The sequence below is a fragment of the Echinops telfairi genome, unplaced genomic scaffold, assembly GCF_000313985.2.
Source record: "Echinops telfairi isolate 266 unplaced genomic scaffold, ASM31398v2 ScPeMD7_7421;HRSCAF=8459, whole genome shotgun sequence".
In the NCBI taxonomy this organism is placed as follows: domain Eukaryota; kingdom Metazoa; phylum Chordata; class Mammalia; order Afrosoricida; family Tenrecidae; genus Echinops; species Echinops telfairi.
In genome coordinates, this window is record NW_022111321.1 from 16,627,788 (window position 1) to 16,653,176 (window position 25,389).

Here is a 25,389-nt window from a genome sequence, read left to right on the forward strand (position 1 = left end):
CATAAGTGTCCTGGATAATATATAAAAAGGGAAATGTTTATTTCCCTCAGATGTGCTCAATAAATTAGATATGTAAGAATAAAAGCAAATAGCGAAGTAAAACAAGAAAAAGTAATTCTCTGAGATCTTCAGTTCCTCAAACCTGACAAAGGTATAAAATTATTTAAATGTGGAGAGACAGTACTGTTTCGAGCATTTCTTGAAGGAATCAAAAAGTGGCAACCATGTTACTTCCAGAACTACTCGTAGGACATTAAATACTAAGCACTAGTCTCCCAAAGAGCAGCATCTGAGAGCCTTACCATATCTCCCATCATCTCTGCCTTGATAATCTTGGCTCCCAACTTGTTCTTCTCATCCACACTTAGGATGTGGACGGTCTCATTCTCTGGATTGCTTCTGTTTGAACAGAATAAATTAAGAGCACATGAAATATACGTGCAACATATGCAATAATGTCAACGCTCAAATATATTAACCTCAATATTAATAAATCATCAAATACTTGAAAATTAAATTCTATGTTCATCATCAATCACTAGTAAAAGCTTCTTTGTCACAATATCACTGGGTGACCAATGGTATGTTAACAAATCATCTAACCAAAGCCCCAGTAAGATGCAATAACTCAATAAATAAGCTAGGTAACTTTTTTGTTACTTACTGAGAAGCCTTGGTGGCAAAGTGAGGGAAGTGTTGGACTACTAACTACCAAAAGGGTCATTCTTAAAAGAAAACAAAGAGAGGTTTTTGAACCTTAAATCAGGCCAGATATCTGAAGAAACACTTCTAAAGAATTATTGATAATGTAGAAAACTGTAGTCAGGGTATAACATTCTGAGCTGCATTCAAATAATCGAATCAAAGATCTTGCTGCAAAGTCAATCCATAATTTGTTAGACAGGACCCTTAGGTTTGTCTCCATTTTTTCAGTGATGATCCTGAATTTTGCGTTTTACACTTAGGTCTCTGATTATTCACTAATTTTTGTTATGAAATTTACTCTAGAAAGTAAAGATAATATCTTGAGTCAGCAAATTCTTAAATCCTGATACCGAAGTTTTCAACTTTTTCCTATTAGAAAATATGTTCCATATAAAAAACATTTTTTGGAAGGCTTAAATGCAACCTTAGCATTTGTGTAATTCATTTCCCTTTTCTTAATTATTTTTATATAGTTTATATTAAATGCAATTTGATCCTCCTTTTACATATCTCATAAGTATTTTTGAAGTCATCAAAATTCCTATTATTCCTAAAAAGCCACAATGGTGGTTATTTATTCTGCTCAAGTGTAATATGACTCGCCTAATTATTTCCCTATTAGTCAGTATTTAGCTTGTTTTCTTTTTATCTACCTTAATAAAGCTGCACTCAATATCTTTAGGCAAATATTTTAATATAAATTTCTGATCTTTTCCTTGGTTTAAATTTTGACAGGTGGGAATACTGAATCAAAGATTATGGACATTTTTATGGCTCAGAGTGTAGTTTTAAAATTACTTTGCTTACAGATCATACTAATCTGTAATTTCACCAGTAGGTAAGAGGGGAGAACTACTTTGCTGTGCATTTTACTATGATAAACAAATTTAGCTAATGTATTAGTAAAATTGACATTTCATTGATAAAATTGCATTTACTTTATGAGGATGAAAGTTTTCTAATTTTCTTAAAGTTTTAAATGATTTGCATTTCATCTTTGATTCTGGCCTTCTATTAAAGTTCTAATATTTTATTTGAGTGAAGTTGTGTAATAACTGTTGTATTTCTTCTATATACGAGGAGGTACTGAAAAAACAAACAAACAGAAAAAGCTCTGCTGGGCAGAGCTTTCCTAGGCATTTGTCCTGCTGGGCAAGCCTCAAGCAACTCCTGAGTTAGTGCACCCAGCAGCATCGCCTGGACAGGTTCTCTCTTGCCAGTCACAGTGAATTTTTTCATAAAAGCAGTTTTGCTCCAACCATGTTTTTTTGTGTTGGCTGATAGAGGACAATGGTGTGTGATATTTTGTTTCCTGCTCGGAAAAAAATCAAGTGTATGAGTGGTTTTCTAGTTTGAAAATAGGTGAAATGTTAATTGATGACAAACCTCGTTCTGGACATCTATCGTCTTCCCAAATGGATAAAAATGTCAACAAATTTGTGCACTTGTGTTCAGACTGACAACAGACCACTGAAGAGATAGGGAATGTGTTAGTCTGTACTGACTAGAGAAACAAATTCATACACTCATATGTGTATAAGAACGTGTATAAGAATGTGTATAAGAAGAGTAACTGTACATTAAGAAAACATGCCTGCCCCGTCCAGATCAAGTCCATAAGTCTGACATTAGCCCATCTGTCCAATACCAGTCTATAAATTCCTCTTCAGACCCATGCAACACACGCAATGATGCTGAATTCAGGAAGATCACAAGCCAATGGGTGGAAAGTCTTATGGATCCAGTAGTGATGGAAGCATTTCAGCGTTGGTGTGGGTCTCTACATGGCTCCACCAGCTCCAGGGCTCTGGCTCTATCAGTGTAGCTCCATGTAGCTTGTCAACAGGAATGTCTTACAGGGAGTGTGGGTCTGGCCTCCAGTGAGCCATTTATCTCCATAGCACTTCCAGATTAGGTCATCAAGCTGCGACCTGATTGACAGGCTAAACTCTACTCCTTCACTCTTAATAGTTTCGAGTTGACACCAGATTATGTAACTACCACAGGGAGGTTATCTGGCGAATATTAATGTAAGATTTGTGAATAAGCAGGGTTGCTGCGAAATTTGTCGCTCAGGTTCTGATTGACCAGGAAAAAAGCCTTCCAGTGGAAACTTGCCGTGCTTTGAAATAACAGCTCCAAAGCAACCCAGACGTTTTGTCCAAGATCGTTACTGGTGATGAGCATGGTGCTATTCTTACGACCTCGAAAGCAAATATCAACCAAGCCAGTGGAAGACACCATCATCCCTTCGCTCAAAAATAGCTCAAGATCAAGACGATGCTAATTTGTTTTTTTGATGTGAGGGGTACACTGCATTTGGAGTTCATTCCACCAGGTCAAACTGTTAATCAAGCTTTCTATTTAAAGGTACTGTAAAGATTGCCTAACAGCACGTAACCAAAAAAAGGCCTGATTTTTGGATGTATGGACTGTTATATCTGTAAAAGCCCCCAATGAAATGATTAAATAAAATAAATATAAACTTTTTTAAAAAGGCTTGAATTGTGATAGATGGGGACTGGTTTTGCCACCATGACAATGCACCTGCTCTGTGTGCCATCTCAATGCACCAGTTTTGGGCAAAAAAACAGCATGCCTCTCTTACCCCATGTACTTACTCGCTTGACCTCACTCCGTGTGACTTCCTTTTGTTCCTGCCAATGAAGGCGGGGAAATGAAAGGACAGCGATTTGATGACACAAAAGAGGTGAAGAAAAAAAATGAAGGCGATACTGTCAGCCATCCAAACAGATGAGCTTGAAAAATATTTCCAAGAATGGAATCACATATTTGACAAATATATTAAGTGTAATGGACAGTACTTTGGAAGTGATAAGGTTCTTTTCTAAAAAAAAAAAAAAAAAATTAAATACATAGCTTTGAAAAAGAACCCAGTTTTTTGGAGGTACCCCCTCATATATATATTTTGCTTTTGAAGTTTTAAAACTTTAAACTTATGATCAAATAGTTTGTGTGGTCAAAATTTTAAGGTTTTTTTTCCCATGTCTTTTGAGCTCTGCCCAGTAATTCCTAGTACTTTATGTTCTGAGGATTTTGATAGGAGACTCTTAACAGTTAAAGCCAAAACTAGAGATCTTAATAATGTTAAATTCCAAAAACAAATGGAGTGGGATAAAATGAAATGGAAATCTGTAATACATTAATTATGGAATAGTTATCGATAAACTTTGTTAAGGTAATTTTGGCTATGAGAAAGATTGAATGATTAGAGGCATAACCTGTTGTTAAGTTGATTCCAACTCAACAAAACTTCATGCAGAGTGCTTGGAAAGCAGACTATTGCAGATACAGTTAGGATAAATTTAACACCTTGTCATTTGCTCTCCCTTCTGACCCGTTCTAAATTTGTTGTAGTTTTAATATTGTTTTCTTTTTTGGTTGAGATTTTTGTCTGTTTTATTGTTATTTTGTGGTTGTTTTATGGTATGTCCTATTTATGAAATCCAGGATAGTTAAAACTATAAAGACAGTAACTGAGTAATGGTGTTTGGGAGTATGACAGAGGAGGCTGGGGGGAAATGGGAGCATTTAATAACAATGAGTACAAGAAAGACAAAAATGTTCTAAAATTGTGGTGATCACTGTACAAATCTTTAATATAACTGACCTACTGAATTGTATGATATGTGAATTATATGCCAAGAATATTGGTGGTGGTGGTTGTCTTAAGCCCACTTTACAGTGAAAAGTCAGGCAATAGATTTCAAATCAAGTTTAACTTCCTATTTTCATTTCTAATTCAACTATAATGCAAGTAAGGAATGGCCACAAGAATAAATATCCTACCACCAAATGAATGTCAAATAAAGCTGAAGTAAAAAAGCAGACCACAGATAAAACTAAAGCCATCTCGGTATATTCAAATAATGCATTGCATTAGCTTTGCATTAAATTTTTATTATCTTATTACATATAAAACTTTAAAGTTCTGGAGGGTTAGCATGTCAAAAACTGGTTTTTTCCTCAGTTCTAATGGGAAATAAGATCTTTAAAAGTATTTAAGTAAAGGAGTTTACTTAAATAAAAGTATTTCAATAATAAGAAAACGAACAAAAGAAAAGTGAACCTATTTCTAGTTCTAGGACGATGACGTGAAAAGTAGGGAAAGGGGGTCTTTTTCTCAAGGTCAATTCGTGGTGCTCCTTTAATTTGAAAATCATGTAACACTAATAAAATGGGCATTAGCAGACATCAAGTGTATGATGAGGAAATCTAAATATCAAGTGTCGATCTCTGGTGGAAGGTCACGGACCCAGGAAGTGACGACGTATGACATACTGGATTGCCAAACAAAGGACATGAAAACCTGTTGCCATCCAGTGGATTCCAACTCACGGGGAGCCCTGTGCCAGGGCAGCACTGCTCCGCAGGGTTCCCTGGGCTGTGGCCCTTTGGAGCAGGTCATCAGGCCTTTCTTCCAGGGCTGCTGGGTGGGTTCAAACCACCAACTTTTAGGTTAGTCAAGCGAGAACCTGCTACATTTTCAAGTAAACACCACAACCTTCTAGAGTATGTGTTCCCAAATATGTGGTGCCCTGATGGCATAATGGTTACATGATGGGCTGAGAACGACAAAGCTCAATACCAGCAACCATTCTGAGGAAGAAAGATGAGGCTTTCTACTCCCATAGAGCTACAGTCTCGGAAATCCATGAGGCCGCTCTACCCTGTCCGATGAGTCAGAATTGACTTGATGGCAGGGAGGGAGTGAGGGCCCAAATACTGCAAGAGGCGGTTTGTTTGTTTGTTTACCCTGGCAGTCCTAGTTACATAGCATTGTATAAATCACCTCCGTTCCCTGATTTCATCTAGTTCTAAAATTCTCTAGACCCCTGGTATTTCATAAAGAATTTGACATAATCACAGGATAACGTTCAGACAGCCTAACAGTTTCTAAAAGTCTTTCATGAAATCATCCCAGTCACTGAAAACAAGCATTTGTCCAGGTCATACCCTGGTTGCTTACTTGATACTGTTCTACACACTCGAGTTCTTACACATGTATGTGCATGGGTCCTAGGGTTCTCCTTACCTCTCCAGCCAATCATGGAATTCACGGAAAGAATCAGATTATCTGTGATTCGAAATCAACAGAGATAACAAAGAATACTGTCTTCAGTCCGAAAAACTAAAAAGCTTTTAGTGAGTATGTATGCATTATAAAAATTCACTTTACACCATTTAACGTTGACGAAAGACCAACTTGAGTACTTGTTTTCACTAACCAAAATCAAGCTGAAGTTTCACTTTCACAAAAGTGACGTTAGTGTTTGGCATGTGTTTTGCAGCAAGTCGTTAGAGGGAGCAAGCAGCCCTCAGCTTCCCCGGGAACTAGACTCAGCACAGCTGAGATCTCTGTGAACACTCTAGGTTAGTGTTATTTTAGCTTTTGCATGTTATATGGTAGGATTTGATGTTATTTCTTATGTCTTGGGACTCTATAAAATTTTCCCCATATAAATCAATGATAACTGCTTCTTCACTTTACACAATTTCAGCTAATAAAAGGTTTTAAAGGAATGCTCTGCTTTCAGAGCAAGAGACATGAGTCTCTCTTAGAAACATGTAATTTAGATAAAATACACAATTATGACCAACCAGAACCAGATGAAATATTAACAATGTAGAATGCTTTCATACTTTAACTAGAGTCACTGATTTCAAATGCTACATGTTGCTCTAATACAGTCAACCCTAATGATATTAGGGACCCAATAGCTGATGCCTAGAGTGAAGTGTGGATAATTATGTACGCATACAGTCTTCAACATTCTCCAATCCCTGATATGTTTATCCAGTAAATACAACTGGCTTCCTGAGAGCAAAGCCCTGACCTGAATCAGAGCCCGTTTAGCTGGGGGTTCGTCACTGAGTAAATATTTTAGAAGCCCCCTCCCACTGAAAACTACACACTGCATTTTATAATCCATGGCTTATGCTGGAATCAATAACAAAAGCAATTCATCAGATTCATAAACTCTAACTATATTATTTTCTAAAAGCTCTTCTTTAATGCTCCATTCATTTCTTTTTAGCATAATACTCATTCAAGTCTTGGTTATTCTCAACAGGGCCATCCCTGTAGATACAATCCATTTTCCTCATTGTGGTTACATTCAACTTGTGTTTCCTCGTCTTCTGACCTAGTTCTATGTAAAGGTGGGGGGGGGGGGGCCCAAAACACCTCCCTCCCATTGAGTCAATGCTGACTCAAAGCAATCCTATAGGACAGGATAGAATCTCCCCTGTGAGCTTCCAAGACATTAACTCTTTTTAGGAGACTAGAAAGCCTCATTTTTCTACCGAGGAGCAGCTGGTGGTTTCAAACTGCTGACCTTGTAGTTAGTAGCCTAATGTGTAACTACTATGCCACCAGGGTTCCTTATATTGAGTCCAACAGGTGCAATAAACATATAACCAGTAATGCTTCTTTTTCCTTAATCGCTGCAGCTAAAAGCACAATCCTATCTACACTTCATTTTTTTAAATTCTCACATTATCTTTAAGTCCTGGCAATCACTAAAAGTAGATTCTTTCTCTGTAAAACCCACTACTACAATCACACTTCCCTCAGCAGGATCTTTGTCACTTCATACTTGGACAATGGCAGCTTATTTCCCTTTCATCTCCTAGGCCTTCGATAAGTATGTAATATTTATAATTACAATTAAACTTAAGATGCTGTCCTTATAAAGTACTATAGCATCAGTCACCAAGATCTTCCAAAAGACGTCCCACAAACATTCCTTTAAAAGGATTAATTCATTGTGTTTTTAAATGTAAAAAGCTGTAACTATAGCTATTCTATTCTTCTTCTAGTTCTTTCCATAAAATAGAACTGGGAAAAATAATGAAATCAATAAAACAAGACCTCTGTATGTTAAGTCTGTATATCTTGTCTATTCCGTCAATTTTAAGACACAGAACACAGCTCCTATCTAATAACTATAATTCTAAAAATATAGTTCAGTTCCTTGAGTCTGCTGGACTTTAATATTCATTTATCAGGTTAGAAAAAACATAACAAAATACCCAGCCAAGGAAGACTTCGTGTCCTGCAGATATTCTTCTTTCGAAGGGCCCTCTCTCAAGCTTTCACGCGGTGACTTCTCTTTCCCGTCTCCTGGAACGTGACTGGAGTCCGCCCTGCTGTTGGGTTTTAAAGGTTTTTCACTTGAACGTTTCTTGTTTTCTTTTCTCCAGTCAGATCGACTCCATGATGATAAGCATTCGTCACTGTTGTCTGTGGGGTTTTGGAAACCTTGAGCTACCAATGCTGTGGATGAATGGGATGGGGGTCCAACACTTCTGCCCGTACTATGAAATGACACTCCTTCATCATCAGAGGGTCTTAAGAATTTAGTCCTCAAATTTCCACCAGAAGAAAACCGACTTTGTCTTGGATTGGATTCTCGTCCACATGTTTCTAAAGACCTGGATCTGTTATCGTTTTCATCAGCAATACCCTTATCTTTACTATGGTCTGTAATATCCGTTATGTTATATCCACCCCTTGAACTTTTATTATAATTTACTAAGTCTGATTTTCTACTTTCTTGACTAGTGGGTGCTTTATCTGAATGTGCTGGTTTCCTCCACCGTTCTTGTCTATAGTCTTCTTTTCTGGAGGCAGTTTTTTCGGCTTCTTCTAATTTTGACTGAAATATTTCCATTGACTGTAAAGGAGAAAAATTAAATATCTAAAATTAAAAATGGCTGCAGTGACATCCCCTCATATACTATCAAGCCATAACCCACAGCCATCTGAAACAATGAAAAAAAAACCACCAAGGGAGGGGGGGGGAAGACCCATGCAATCATTCTACTCCAAAATTGATCTATAAAAAAACTGAACAATTTGTAAATAACATGTACATCTAGGACACCCCCCCCCCAAAAGAGGAACCATTTACTCTAAATGCCTGGCATTAACACAAATTAAATTAGTGGGTTCGCCAATTAGCCTGTGAATGATCTATTCTTTAGGAAATGCAATAGTTAACTCTGCATGACTGTTATTACTGTTACTGTAATTATAAATTTTAATGCAATCATCAAATAAAAGATGCACAGTATTTAATTTATAACAAGAACTAAAATTCCAAAATATTTCAATAAAATCTGAGAGATAAGATAGGAAAATCATATTAGTATTCTTATCCTGTAATACCCAAAACTACCGCCATCCGGTCAATTCCAATTCAGAGCGATTTCCAAGGCCAGAAGTCAACAGGATCAGATAGCATCATCTTTCTCCCAAGAACAGCTGGTGGATTTGAATCCCCAACCTTGTGGTTAGTAGTCTAATACTCAATTTTCACTATTTCACATTTTACATCAAGTGAAAATTACAGATTTACAGGTGTGTCCTAAATTTCATATCAATATGAAAGACTTCAAGAAGACATTAATAATTGGGGGTGGGGGGGTGGTGGACATATTGAAAACAGGAATGATTAGCCAGGAAGTTATAACACTCATGAATGTTTATTTACCAAAATATTTTGTTCGGGCTCTGTTTTAGTATACCTAAAAACTATTATGAAAAGTAAAGGAATTGGAGGAACAGGGTGAAATACAGTGGTTACATTGCTGATATCTTTATTCAGAAACACACACATGCTGTGCTTCTTTTGTGATAAAAGGATGAGCAACTGTAACAATACATGCTTAAATTGACCAAAGAATAGTTTCGGATCAAAGAAAATAAATGAAGACCATCTCAGTCAAGAACTGCAGACATGCAATCGAGTCCAGCAGATGCCACTGAAGGCCACTGTTTCGAATGAACCTCAGGAGACAGACTAATACTATACTCAAAAGAGACTCATACTAATAAGGAGACTGGACCCTGAGGAGAGCAGGTTTAAACGGGTTTTGTTGGAATAACTCCATGCATATATAAACGCAAACCCTAAAAAGCAATACTTTTTTTAACTTACCCTCAAAAAAACTCATCAATATACTGTATATACTCAAGTATAAGCCGACATCAGCTGAGGCACTTAATTTTACCACAAAAACATGCTGAAAAACTCAGCTTATAAACAAGTATATAGACACAAAAAGATTATCCACACATAGTGACTGCAAGAGCTAAAACTAAATTAGCATGTATGGCATTGGTTTCACCATTTTAAGAATATATACATAGACATGTTTCACGAGAGGGGAAAAAAAAACCCTGAAATTTACCAAAATTTTTTTCCTTAGTTGTATTTATTTATGCATAAATATCACAGCCCGTTCAGAAATAGTGTCCTTTTTTTTTATTTACCAAAAATTGTAACCTCTCCATTGCACAGGATTATCTCCAGAGGTACACATACTATGGAGACATTACATTTATCAAAATGATAAAACGTTTTTACATAAATTTTACTTGTGTACTTTAAAGTCTTAATACGTAAATTTCATCACATTTTTTAAAATGTTCATTATATAATAATAAAAAGCTGAAAATGACTTCAGCAGTATTTGAAATTTCGTGTCAATTCAAATCAAGTGTTTTATGGCACAAAACACAGAAAATGTCGTGTACTTTTCATATAACTCTGAAAATAATGCATGTTCCTAAATACAGATACTCACACCATATCTTTCAGCCACAATATCTTCAAAATTTCTATTTTGTTTCTTGGCTTGTTCCTTCATTCTTTGATAAGATTTCCTTAGCCAGCTTAATCCACCATCTTCTACTACTGAAACTAAATTCCAGTATTAAATGTCAGTTAAATTTTTCATTTTGCTAATAAATAATAATATTTATTGCTTCAAAAATGACTTCAAAACTAAGAAGTTAAATGTTTTACTCAAAGAAATAAAATTAAGTGCACTGAAAACTTAATTGGGCAAATATACAGATTGGAGTGCCGACATGTCAGGTACAGTTTTGCCACTATGAGGAAGGAGAAGACAAATGAATCTGTCCCCATGAAAAATCCAATCTAAGGGAATGACGTATAAAAAATTACAGTAAGGACGTTATATGAAAATTATTTTTGGAAGACTTAAAGGCTTATAGAAAAATTAGAACGGATTCTTTCCAACTGTAGGGCAGAGGAAAATTCCACAAACCAGGTTCAAAAACAAGTTGAATTTTGAACCAGATCCAAAACAAGATAAACGTGCTGACATTTATCAAGGAAACCGAATCGTAGTAAAAATTTTATAAATAGTTACATAATGTCACTTTTAATGATTACGTTTTACTTTAATAGTCTTATTAATCTTATAAAGATGCCAACAATCAACTTTAATTATGTAATTAAATCAATATTTGTATATTAATATGAGAACTAACCACATGCAATATTTTTAAAGTAACAAAAAGTTAACTATTGATCATGAAATCCAAATCAGCAAATATTTTATGTTTATCTACTCATGTGAACGAGAACTCATTAAACAAAGTATGAAATAAAAACACGGCATGGTCCCAGGGCTCTATGCTGACATTAAAATATAAACATAATTAGAGAACATCAACTGATTTGTAACACTTAACATAGACCTATATCTCGAATCTGCTGTCTAAATCAGAAAGTATGAGATTAAAATGTAAGTCCATTGTAATGAAAGGGAAATTATTATAGGAAAATGCCGCCAATTGAATCTGGACTGCATTTCTCGTTTCTTTCAGAGGTAATATAAGGTAATATAAAAACAACAAGCTAAATATCAGAAGATAGATTTTAGTTTTGCAACTAATTTTAAGATCTTAAACAAGCCATAACATTTTTTTGTGCCATTTCTCCTTTCTGTAAAATAGGCACTTACACTACCTTTGAGACTCCTTACACTACTCAGACTCAGGAGGTCAAAACATAAAAAATAATTAGGAAGAACAAACACAAGCAGTTTATAAACAAGAATTTCTACTAGCTACATGCATTAAAAAAAAGAAGATATACATTCTCTCTCTCGCTCGCTCTCTCTTCTAAAACTCTAGAGTAACAACCCTGGACTAGCAGTCAGACTTGGATTCTAATACTACTCACATCACTAAAGTAAGGCTACTTTAAGCCTTACTGTGCTGAGCTAAAAATTTAGAACAATAACATCTACTCTACTGTCCTTACATAATTGTCATAAAGATAAACTGATAAAAATGCAATGTAAACTCTAAAAGTCTACAAATATCCCCCAATACTAATATTTATAAGGGCTCTGATAAACGTTTACTGTCTTTGCTTTCTAATATCTCTTTAAAAAGTGGGGGGGTGGGGTGGTTAATGAGTCCATTATTGAAAATATGGCTATAAAAATTCCCTGGGAGGTGCAGATGGCTCAGTGCTCAACAACTAACCTAGAGGGTGACGTCTGAACCCACCCAGAAGCACATGAGAAGGCAAGTCTGGAAATATGCTTATCAAAAGTCACAACTTTTAAAATCCTATGAAGTAATTCTATTCGGCCAACAGGGTCCCCATGAGTCAGAATCAACTTGACATCAACTAACAAAAACAATTATTTAAATAAGTAACTAGTAAAACCTTGCCGAAACATTTAGTTTGTAATAACAAGTATTTGACACCATGACTGTTATTAAGCACTGACTGTATCAGGTACTGAGGCACGGTGGCTAAAGCACTCTACTGCAAACCAAAGACGGTGGTGGTTCAAACTCACCAGCCACTCGGTTGGACAAAGACGTGGCAGTCAGCTTCCGTGCACAGCCCTAGGGAGCAGTTCTACTTGGTCCTGTAAGGGCACTCACTATAAGTGAGAGCCAATTCAACGGCAGTGGGTTTTCATTTGGTGCTAAAACCTAGAAGTAACTTTATGAGATAGACAATATAGTAATTATAGCCTGCCTTTTTTTTTTTTTGACTTTGTAACCACAATATTTCAACAAGACTCTTGTCTGATGGTCTGGTAAGATTGGTCCCTTTTGTGGCCTTTTGCCATGGTTCTGTGAAAGGGGAAGAAGGGAAAAACAGCTTGAAGAACTTTACCCTGGGTCCTGAGGAGTTGTTATCATTGCCTTTATTACAGCTGTTCAGTGAAGCTTGTTGCTTCTGCCCAGCGAAGAAGCCAATCCCTCCTGGCAATAAATGTCAGTTATCATGTAAACAGATAGAGCCACTTCTGAGAGGACTGGTCAGTTAATATGCAAGGAGGATGTACACAATCTACCCATTAAGATCACATCACTTGCCTATATGAGCAGCCATCCCACAGAGGCATTAAATTTTCAAAAGGCCTCAAAAGGATGCAAGTATTTTATCAATGCCTTGTCATATGCAAACTAAACTTTTAGTAATACCATACAGATTCTCCTAATGTGAAACCATACAAATGTCACACCAGATAACCAATAAATGTAATCATTGTTTTGCAAATATAAAGATACAGACAAAGGAAAACTTAACCAAGTTATAGCATCATGCAGAAATATTTAAACCACAATCAAACAAATTTAGAACATCTGGTAATATGACATTTGTTAAAAAAAAATTCATTTCCATAAAGTTGATTTTGACTCCTAGCGAACTTGTAGAACAGCTCCATTGGGTTTTGGAGACTGTCTTTATGGGAACACATAGTCTCATCTTTCTCCCACAAAGCCACTGGTAGGTTTGAACCACCAACCTTGAGGTTAGCAATCGAACCCTAAACCCACGGTACTATTCTGAAATCTAATACAGTCTGCCAATTTACCAACAAACTCATACTTTTAGTTATAAGAAATTTGAAGAAATGCCTGTGTGGCTACAACCATATTACAAACATACCTTTAGTAATGGATGATACATTACTGTCTTCTGGTGGGAGACCTGTCCCCCCATCTTTCCAGTATGGATTCAATTCTCTTTCCAACAATCTGGACTATAACAAAACATTTTCAAAGATTATAATTTTATAATAAACCCAAAATTTATAAAAACTATAAAATAACAACAAAAATTCCATGAGCCACTTAACAATTTTGACCTTAGGTAAATCATGTAAAGCACTCTTCAGACTCATGCTCCTCTATAGTTTGAAGGAAACAATGCCTAAATACAATCACTCAAATTCTTTTGTTGAATACCTAGCATGTTTCGGCACTGTGCTGGATGCAGGCCATGTAACAGTCAATATTTGCCATTCCAGCTTATGATCGATCTAAGGGAGGGAAACAGACAATACACAAAGAGTAAGCACTTTGAAGAGGGTGGCAGGGTACCAGAGCTGCACCAGTCACCCTGAAGGGCCATAGACAGGTGCCCTGGGGTCACAGCTGACAGCACGGTGCGGAACTAAAGGCAAGAGGACGCAAGCACAGCCCCGAGCGCTCGCGTTCAAGTTTCTTATAGCCCATCACTCACACTGGGAAAGAAAAAATGGCACCGAAACAAAGTTTTAGGGCACAAAGTTTACCTTTGTTGCATATAATACATGCTATATGTTTTAGCTGATTGAAATAAATTAATTTCATGACTCACATTTTGAAAACATCTAGCCTAGAAGGCCAAAGAAATGATATCCTTAATAGTAAGAAAGCAAAAAGAATCAAAATGCTTTGTAGCATACAGCTGTAGTTAAAGGTCATCATTCTAGACTTCTTTCAGTTACATTCATTTTATCCTCATGGATATTCTAATAACTAACATTTGGCAAGGGAGGGCTACTTTTTCTCAATATGAAATGTCATATTTATTATTTCATAAAACTACACTGTTATCTATATTGACATGCACATGTTTGATAACTGACTTATCGCACTCGCTAATCTAAATGATTTACGCCTACAAATATAATCTGAATTCTAGCCTAAGCAAAAGCACAAATTACTACAGGTTATCACACTTTAGAACTAAATCTAAGGACTTAAATGGCATTGTACTAAGTTGGAATTAATGGAGAATGAATAATTCTTCTACACTTTCATATATACACAGTACACAATTCTATATCAGATGCTAAAGATGTCTTTGAAACTGGTTCAAATTGGTTAAGTCAATGTAGCAAAACAGGAACAGATACAAATTTGCAAACTGTCTGCATTGGGAGAAGTAAGGCCAGAGTGCTCTTTAAAGGCAAGGATGGCAAGACTTCATGGCACATATTTTGGACAGACTGTCAGAAGAGCCTAGTGCCTGGAGAAGGACAGCATGTTTGGTAAAGTGGAGGGCCAAGGGGGTGAACAAGAGGAAGGCCCTCAATGAGAGGGACTGACACAGTGGCTGCATCAACGGGCTCCGTGACAGGAACACTTGTGAGGATGGTGCAGGACCCCGCAGTGTTTTGGTTTTGGTTTTGCTGTGCGTAGGGTCACTGTGCGTTGGAGCTCACTAGATGACACCCAATAGCAACAACTTTCCTTGTAATAGTCACTCAATTACCTTCAATCAAACACATGTATAAATCTCAGGATACCTCTAACCTGACTTCCCAAAGCAGCGGTTCTCAACCTGTGGGTCGCGACCCCTTGGGGAGGAGTCAAACAACCCTTTCACAGGGATTACCCAATTCATAACAGTAGCAAAATGACAGTTATAAAGTAGCAGCGAAAATAATTTTATGGTTGGGGGTCACCACAACATGAGGAACTGTATTAAAGGGTTGTGGCATTAGGAAGGTTGAAAACCACTGTCCTAAAGGAAACTTATTTTAAAGAAACTTATGTCACATTTCAAAGTTTGTCCCATTAATCTTATTAAACAACACAAAAGAGAATATCTTCTCAAGTAAACGTGGATTTATGTAAATGTTCTTATTAGCTTCTCATAGAGAAAACTAGAAAGTTAACACACATGAAACACTTACCTGCTCAGCTGCTTGGGCATTTTCCTGCTCAATTTTCCTTCTGGTTTCTTTCTCAGCTTTGAGTGATGATAAGGATACAGTTTTAACAGACATAAAGTCAACGGTCATCCACTCATCCCTCTGTCAAAAACAGGAAGTCATTTCAAGCTAAAGTGATTAAAATTTAACAATAAACATTTAATAAACCTGGACATAAAATGATGCAACCTGAAGCGAGTTTCTTAATCTCTATAAGCTTTATTTTCCTCCTCTTGAGAATGGGGTCAACGCCCTTCCTTTTTGCCAACAGCACAGGACTGTACCACACAGAGTAAATTCCAATGTAAATATGGACTTCAGTTAATAATAACCTATGAACATTGGTTCATTAATTCTAACAAATGTGCCACACAAATTCAAGATATTAATAACGGGTGATCGTAGGGGTAATGTGGGAACTCACTGTCCTTTCTGCTCAATTTTACTATACCCCCTGAAGCACTCAAAATTAAAGGCTATTTACTGGGGGGAAGGAATCTTTTTATCTTTTTCAGAACTTTCATAAAGAATGAGAAATCAGATATTAAATCATCCAGCAGTGTGGCACTAAACAAGCAATTAAGCATTCATTTTGCTTACCTTCTTCCTTCGTCCATGACTAATAGAGGAAAAATTTCTTCCCTCCTTGAGCATATAAATGATACCCCAAATGTATGAATTATTTAGCTGTAAGGGTTGCTAAGAACATTACGGAAGGAAGTAAGAGGGGAAAAGAACCAAGACATATATAATATATAAAGCATTTATATATTATATATATATATGGGGGTACAAAAAAACCCAGGGTTTTTTTTTTATGTATTTAAATTTTTTTACAAAACAACCTTATCACCTTCAAAATATTCTCCATTATACTTAATACATTTGTCAAATCTGTGATTCCATTCTTGGGAACATTTACAAACTCATCCATGTTTGGATGGCTGACAGCACCTCCCTTGTTTTTTCTTCGCCTCATCTACATCTTCAAATCACCATCCTTTCATGTCCCTTTTCATTCACAGAAACAAGAAGGGTGCACAGAGCAAGGTCACGTGAGTACGGTGCGTGGAGCAAGAGAGACATACTGTTTTTTTGCCAAAAACTGGGACCCAGAGATGGCTGCGTGAGCAGGTGCGTTGTGGTGGTGACAAAACCAGTCCCCTGCCTACCACAAATCAGGCCTTGATTGTCACACACTGTTATGCAATCTTTTCAGAACCTCTGTATAGAAAGCTGATTAACAGTCTGACCTGGTGGAACGAACTCCAAATGTACTGAGTCAACATTTTCGTCCATTAGCAAAGTTGACGGGCGTACAGAATGAGGTTTGTCATCAATCGACATTTCACCTTTTTTGAAATGAGAAAACCACTTGCACACTTGAGTTTTTCCCATAGCACTGTCCTTGTAAGTTGTGTTCAACATCACAACAGTTTCTGTGGCATTTTTCCTGAGCAGGAAACATTTCACAACCACACACTCTTAAATTGGCCATCACAAAAACAAGGTTCAAGTAAAACTGCTTTCAAGAAGAAATTCAGAGACCAGCAAGAACCTTCCCAGGAGCTGCTAAGTGCACTAGCTCAGAGGAGTTGCTGGATGCTCACCTAGTGAGAAAAATGCATGCTACGAAAGCTCCACTCCGCCCTGCTCAGTTCCAGGGTTTTCAGGGCACCCTCGTATGACTGAACTCTGTGACTGGTAGTGAGAGAGCAAGGCTCCTGGTAAGAAAGGGAAAGTGCCGCTGGCAATCAGCACCAGGGCCAGGAAACCTTCTAAGGAAATGGAAGTCAATGTCTCACTTTGCCACAGCAAGAGGAGAAATTGCGTCCAAAGGCTCAAGATGTGGCATTATTGCCACAAATTACTCACTGAAGTATATCTTCAGGCTGGCTTTGCTCCTGAATAAATGATAACCATCTTTCATTTCGGCATTCATCTAATTAAAATCAACGCTTTGACATTTAAAAGTAGGTGTCTTACCTGGATCATTTCACTGTCATCGCCCTGTTCTGACTTTTCCTCTTTCACTTTCCAGGCCTTTTCTTTGCGAGGAGCCTGAGATGGAACTGCTTCAACCCACTCATCTTCAGAACTCTAAGAATAATTAGCACGGAAGTGAAATTCTTAAATTTACATAGATTGATATGAAAATTCTGGGTTGCTAAATGCTGGAAATTCAGGTGTCAATTTTCCTAAGCAAAATTCTAACACTCTAGTTCCCTTTTAAAAACTTGAAAACTTGAACACCCACTACTTTCAATTAAGCCCACAAAATGCCAAAAAATTAGTTCTGTTTTCTTAGTAGTTTATTATCAAAACCAAGAGAAAAGAAAAAACAACTAGAGCCACTGCGAGATAATGCACTCCAGCATAAAGCTGCGGTTCCCACTGACATCAACCATCCGGACATCTTTACCCAGGGAAAATAAAATATACGCAAGTAAATGAGTTTGTCGTTTGTCCTTACGTTTAAAATCCTTAGATTTCCTTGGATCTAAAAACACCCAGATCTCAGGTAACAGCTAGACTGTGATGACACTTGTTCTGTTTAAACGCAAGACTATTAAATCATCATTATGCCAGGTGTTAGGTTTGGTTCTCAATAAATACATTGTTCATGCTAACTCTACAGCAAAATTGTAAGTTATTTCTTAGGTTTTACATATCAGGAACCCAACCCACCAAACCAAACCCACTATCAACTTGATTCTGACTCACAGTAATCTTATAGGACAGATTACTTCTATGGTTCCCAAGAGAGAAAATCTTTACAGGTGCGGACAGCCAGCCTCATCTTTCTCCTGCGAACAGGTGGCAAGTTTGAACCGCCAAATGCTTAAGTGCCATGTCATCAGACTCTTACATATAAGGAAAGTAACCCTAAGCTCATTGCCATGAAGTCAATTATAACTCAAAAGGACATTATTAAACCTATTAATACCCTATTCTGAGGTTATTAAGCCTCTATGGAAGCAGAAAATCTCATATTTTCTTTCAAAGCAGCTATTGGTTTGAACCATTGACCACGGTTAGCAGCCCAAAGCCTAACTCACAGCACCACCATTGCTCCTTACATATAAAGAAAGCTCCTGGAAATTAAATTACTTGTCCAAGGTTACATGGTATCAAAGTGGAAAATCAGGATACAGATTAGAGTAATCTGGCACAAAAATCTAGGGCTGAGGAAGTTAAGTGTAGAAAACTACTTGGTAATGCATAGTTAAGAAGCTTTGAAACCAAGAGAAGGAAAAAAGCAATAACAAGGCTAGTATTAAAACCTGGGTTTTCTGAATGAGACCAGTGTTCTTCCATTCTATTACGTTCTTGAAAATTAGGTATAAACCACATTGAGTAAATATGTGTTTTCTAGCATCTCAATTCTCAACTGTTCCCACAATGCACAGATTTCACTCACTTAGGGCCTTGATTTATAGAAACCTGAGAACTACTGGTCGACATAGTTATCTTTTTTTTTAATAATCACTATAAACAGACTGCTGGGCTGCTCATATTACACTGTCAAAGCTATTGAAAGACATTTAGTTCCTATTGTTTGGTCATAGCCACTAAAAAGGAATTTATAATCTAAGAAACAAAAATAAATCATCACTCTCTTTGGTGGGAGTAACTATTTCCTAAAATTAAAATTTATTTAAAAATTTTCAGGTTTCTTCCTTACAGGTCTTCTAAAGCTATAGATTTTTCTCATTCCACATAGATTTTGACCAATTGCTTGACATTCACAAACAAAGCAACAGCTTTTAAGTAATCTCTAGCCTTAGATAAACCCAAACATGATGATTTACCACTGCAGTTAAACGAAGGCTAATTCCTATGAGAGGCCATACTCCCCCCTCCACTCTCCACCATCCTTCACCCTGTTCTGCCCCAGCATCCTTTCCTTGACATTCTGCTCTTCTACTTGCCCATCATCCATCAGTGGCCACAGAGAGCTCACAGACAACACTCATGACAGGGGTTTAGTAGGGAAGTTAACAGGTTACAAAATTATAAGGATGTAGCTCTTTTGTCTGTAGTGCCTCATCTCAGCCATGCTGGCAGCCATGTCTCTCTCTGGTCCTTGGCCTCTCAGGTACTTGCTCCCTAGGCCTCTGTCCTGCTTGGACAAGTGCAACAAAGATCCTTCAGGGGTGATAAATGTCCAAAGGGCAAGCTAGTACCCTGCCCAAAGGCACTCAGTATTCCTTGTCCCAGCCCACCACTCGTCTTTGCTGCTGCTGCTTCACACAGCACCCTGACTGAGTATGGCTCCTGAGACTCTCTGCTCCTGCTTTTGAAATGGCTCACTTTACACTTAGAATGGAAAAACGGATCCACTCCCTTCATTAGTTTCACACACCCTATTTTCATGGTGTGATCCAATCGTTTGGTGGGAGTCTACAAGACTATGATAGAAGAGCCATGCTATGTAATTGCACTTCACCACAGAGCAATATTGTAGAACTTTGAGAGATGTATATGAGTGAGGATGTGAGGGTAGTATATGTAGACTGTTTTTCAAGAAGAATAGCTTAAAGTTGAAGTTATAACTTGCTATTAGAAGGAGATATGGACTCAAAGGGGGAACCGATTGTAAGGATCTACATGTGACCTCCTCCCTGGGGGACGGACAACAGAAAAGTGGGTGAAGGGAGACGTCAGACAGGGAAAGATATGACAAAATAATAATTTATAAATTATCAAGGGTTCATGAGGGAGGGGGGAGCAGGGAGGGAGGAGAAAAAAATGAGGACCTGATGCTGGGGGCTTAAGTTGAGAGCAAATGTGTTGAGGATGATGAGGGCAATGAATGTACAAATGTGCTTTACACAACTGATGTATGTATAGACTGTGATGAGTTGTATGAGCCCCTAATAAAATGATTGGAAAAAAAAAAAAAAAGGTCTCTTTTATTCCCAAATGCCATCAAAGGATGGGAAGTACTTGAGCATTATTTCTAGGCAGTAGATGCTGCGGTTGAAAAGGATGAGATAATTGATGGAGTAAGGCCGTGGAAGAACAGAAATGATCAGGATCAAGATCATGGGAGAGGAATGTCCTGAAAAGGATGCTGGGGCAGAACAGGGTAAAGGATGTTGGAGTGTGGACGGGAGTCTGCCCCTCCTAAGACTTAGCTTTGGAGTTGGATTCCCCTTCCCCGTTCATGTCATATATACCCCACATCATTTTTTTTTCAGGCTTCTACCCTCATTAACCTGCTAAAACTACTTCAAAGAACACACTAAAAAATTCAGCAAGAAAATCTCGGTTTTAATCTCATTACACCTCTCTACTGAAAAGATCTGCTTTTACACTCCAGTAATTTTAAAGTAAGCTGCCTCCACCCTCCTTTTTTTGGAACAAACCAATTTAAGATCAGTTTCTGGTATCTACTACCAAGAAGCCCTACTGTTAGACATTCTCTCTACTCCATCTTAAAACAAGCAGGCCCAGATCAGATCATTCTCCTTCTCACCTAGACACCTGGAATTGTCAAAATCATCTCCTGTACTTCGGTTTTCCTTGTGCCCTTTCCTTGTCCAAGACCCACCACAAATACATTTATATTAATATAAGGGAATAGCTCATCACAGCCACCTCTTACTAAAATATCCAGGGTAAATGGAGGACTTTCTGGAAGTCAAAAAGAAAGAGGGCATCCTCCTTCCTACTATCAGAATGAAGAAGCAATGCCAGAAGAAATGATGGGAGGACAAAATGATAAGAGCCTTTGTCCCAGACAACCACCTAGCCCAAGAGTGGCCATTTGATTTTGAGAGAAAAACAAACTTCTACCTTATTTAAACCAATAGCTCTTTGAGATTTCCTGATAGATGCAGCTGAAGCTAATTAAATGCTATGCTTACTACTGAAGGAAGTCAAATCTTTTAGCTTACAATGTCCTATTAAACCTTAGTTTCATCAGCACCCAGTGCCCTGGTCTTCTGATCTAGTGTAACACAAACTGCTTAGTTATTTTTTTCATATACACATACAAACTTCTCTCTAAACTCTGTCTCTGTCATACTTCAAGCTGCTACAATTTTCTACTCCCTTTGGTCTTGCAATTCTTTGTGCATGGAATACCCAAGCCCACTTTTCTTTGTTCAGCTATTTCTTACTCATCCTTCAAGTCTCAGCTCAGGCATCATTTGCTTAATAAGTCTGCAGATAGAACCCTCTCTCACCATGACTTGAACTTATGAATGAATATAATGCTCCTCCACTCCCTTTCTCTTGGTTGTATTGCTCATTTTCATCAGCATTAATTTCACCTTATCAATTCAGCACAACAGATGTTCCTCTTGCTCCAATCTTCAACCTCATTTCTTTTCTGATTATAGAATTCATACAGCACAAAGATGAATGTGCCCCTGATTCAACCTACCTCCCAGGACTCTCCTCACCTATAACCTTTGTGATTAACCACACCTATACAGCAGTCAAACTCTAAGAGGTAGGACTAAGACAGAAAAGTACTAGCCCTTAAAAAAAAAAAAGGAGGGGAGGAAGGGCTTTCGAGTATTTGTTTCTGACCATAGTAAAATAAATGGCATTAAACTTAGCCTCTTACCCTAAACGACTAGAAAACTAAACAACTGGCTATAGACACTGGCTCTCAGGAGTGCAGGATTAGCTGAATACTATACTATATGTGATTAGGATGACGATCTACAGGCAAAGAATAATTTCCCAGGAAAGAGCAATTCCTGGAACACTATATGCAGGACAAACTTTAGACGTCGCAGAGCTGGAAGTTCTAGTTCTTACCAGTCAGAATAGAAAAAACTCATTTAACCTCCAGAGGAATCAGTAAAGAACTTACAAAGGTTGTGTCTTTCCTAAGCCATCTCTAAAGACAACCCTACACACACTAATAAGACATCAACACATACAACAAAAATTATTAAGCCCATTTGTAGGCCACTGGAGATCCCCTTGCAGAGGGGTCTCGGGGAGGAGACGAGCCAGTCAGGGTGTGATGTAGCAACGATGAAAAATACAACTTTCCTCCTCTAGTTCCTAAATGCTTCCCCCACCCCCATCATGATGCAAACTCTACCTTGCAAATCTGGCTAGACCAGAGGATGTACACTGGTACAGATAGGAACTGGAAACACAGGGAATCCAGGGCCAGTGATCCCTTCAGGACCAGTGGTGTGAGTGGCGATACTGGGAGGGTAGAGGGAGAGTGGGTTGGAAAGGGGGAACCGATTACAAGGGTCTACATGTGACCTCCTCCCTGAGGGACAGACAACAGAAAAGTGGGTGAAGGGAGATGTCGGACAGGGCAAGATATGACAAAATAATTTATAAATTATCAAGGGCTCATGAGGGAGGAGGGAGCGGGGAGGGAGGGGGAAAATGAGGACCTAATGCCGGGGGCTTAAGTGGAGAGCAAATGTTTTGAGAATGTTGAGGGCAGTGAATGTACAAATGAGAATGATGAGGGCAATGAATGTACAAATGTGCTTTACACAATTGATGTATCTATGGATTGTGATAAGAGCTGTATGAACCCCTAATAAAATGATATTTTTTTTAAACAGATTAGGCAAAAAAATAAAAAATAAATATTAAACTATCCCCAAGAAACTAAATCCCGGCCAAAAGAAAACTCAGCATCCTTTAAATGACTTCAACACAATCTAGCACTCACAACATAGCCTAACAAACAAAACTTTCAAGTAAGCAGGAAATAGTAACCCTTTAACAGAAACAGAACAAGGAGCAAGAGATGACACAACAAACAAAAAGATACAACACATAAATATATATATTCAAGGAAATGCATACATGAACATAATTAAAAGATATAAAACACAATCCAAATACAACTTTTAACAAAAATAGCAGTATCTGAAATGACAGTTTTGCTAAGCAGGGCCACACAACACATTTGCTACTACAAAAGGTCAGTACATCTAAACCTAAAGAAACTGTAATAAATTTAGCCAAACTGAAGCCTATCTCCCTCGGACTCAACTTTCAGCCAAACAGACCAGCCAATGATACCAGAGAGCGCAAGGCCTGGAAAAGGCTGTCATACTTGGGAAAACTGAAGGGCAGTAAAAAATAATAGAACTTCCCATGAGACAGAGTGACACAGTAGGTGCAGCAATGGGCACCAACATAACAATTGGGAGGACGGTGCACGGCTGGGCAGTGTCATTCTGCTGTGCAGAGCGTCACATGAATCAGAACAGACGCAACAGCACCGAACAACAACAGAACACCAAGTGATATGTTGTCCTTAAAATAATCAACCATGAAAGACCACAAGGGCACCTCTGCCCAGGGATAACGCTCACAAAGCAGGCAGGGATAGAAAAGAAGGGCAAATAGAAAAGGGAACTACATGGAGGAGGACTTTTGAAGAGTGCTGTTACATTTTGGGTGTCTAGTCTTAATTAGTGTCCACTGTTTGACCTTGATAGGTTCTAATGTCCATTGAAATGGCTACACAGAAACTCACAGACAAAATCCACGATTAAAGGATTTATTGAGAAAGTTAACAAATTGTTATGCCAGTGAGAAATGCTCAGGGTATTTGTTTACCAGGACATGTTACAATATTTCAAGTCTACTAATAAATACTTAAAGGGACATACCACTCTGTCTCAACCTGAAGGCATTCGGCTCAAACTGTGTGACAGTAAGCCCAACTTCCCGAATGCAGTGTCCCGAGGCACCCTACTCCAGTAAGCCTCAGCCCAAAGCCACTCATCTTCACGTTGGTGGGTCAGCAAGGTCAGCTTCCCCAGTTAAATGCCCAGCGGAATCCCACTCCGTAAGCCAGCTTCCTGCACAAAAGCGCTCATCTGGACTTGCTCCGTGGGTTGGGAAAGCACATCACTCTGTTCCATGTTCTGGCTCTGGTTCTGCTACTGCTCCTCTAATGGTGTAACTAACTCTTGTGGATGCAGGAGGTTCAATGCCTAGGGAACTCAGCTTCACAGGACCCACTCCACTCCTGGCTCTTGCTAGTAATGAGATCCCTCCTTCTGCTTTTCAGAGGGCTTATTTTATACACAGCACAATGCCATTCCAGGAAATCCTGTTTGAAATTACTCACAGGTGAGTAACAATATTTTCCCCCACCTTCTTACCAGACCCATACAGCGACAAATCATTTGGTAGGAGCTAGAGACTTTTGCTAGATAAGCCAAATAATTATTAATTAGATCATTCATATGAATAATTAAATATTAATTACTTCACTGCCCCTGCAGTAGGGATGGCAATCAATGTCACAATATGTATGAACTACTGAAAACCAATTTACTAAATAAACCTTCACTAACATCACAATAAAAAGTTTAGAAAAACAACTCAAGCATAGAAAGCAAAAAGCCTAGGGTTAGGGTTAGGGTGGTTAGGGTTAGGGTTAGGGTGGTTAGGGTTTGGGTTAGGGTGGTTAGGGTTTGGGTTAGGGTGGTTAGGGTTAGGGTTAGAATAAGATAAAAAAAAGAAAGCCAGCAAAAAGCCTAGAAAGAAAGTAAACAGAATCTCAGCAACTTGTGGGACAATATTAAGAAAAGAAACAACTATGGCTGGAAATTTTCAAATATGATGGAAATTTTAAACTCGCAAATTAAAGTAGAACGTAACCAAAGCAGAGCACACACAAATACATCACAGGTGATATGCGATTTTTAAAAAAATGACAAAAGGAAAAAAATTTCGTAAGCATCTAATATAAAAAGACATATAGAGGGAAAAAACAAAAACTAGATGACTATGGAATTGCATTTTAAAAGGCAGAAAGACAAAGAATTATACACCTAAAATTGTACATCTAGCAAAAATATTATTTTTTAATAAAAAACTTCGTAAGCTCAAACCAGTCCAGGGAAGGCTCAGCTTTCCTTTCCTGGTCAG

At 37.9% G+C, this 25,389-nt stretch overlaps 1 protein-coding gene across 1 annotated transcript in view; it reads right to left on the reverse strand.

Annotated features, from left to right (window-relative positions):
• The window catches only part of CWF19L2 (CWF19 like cell cycle control factor 2), a 133,822-nt gene that overhangs the window by 102,831 nt on the left and 5,602 nt on the right, over positions 1–25,389 (reverse strand). Inside the window, exons 4-9 of the mRNA XM_013006234.2 lie at positions 17,488–17,601; positions 15,484–15,603; positions 13,467–13,560; positions 10,321–10,436; positions 7,762–8,405; positions 303–399 (exon numbers count right to left, since the gene is read on the reverse strand). Of these exons, the coding sequence (XP_012861688.1) occupies positions 303–399; positions 7,762–8,405; positions 10,321–10,436; positions 13,467–13,560; positions 15,484–15,603; positions 17,488–17,601 (1,185 nt within the window). The remainder of the gene's footprint in view (positions 1–302; positions 400–7,761; positions 8,406–10,320; positions 10,437–13,466; positions 13,561–15,483; positions 15,604–17,487; positions 17,602–25,389) is intronic.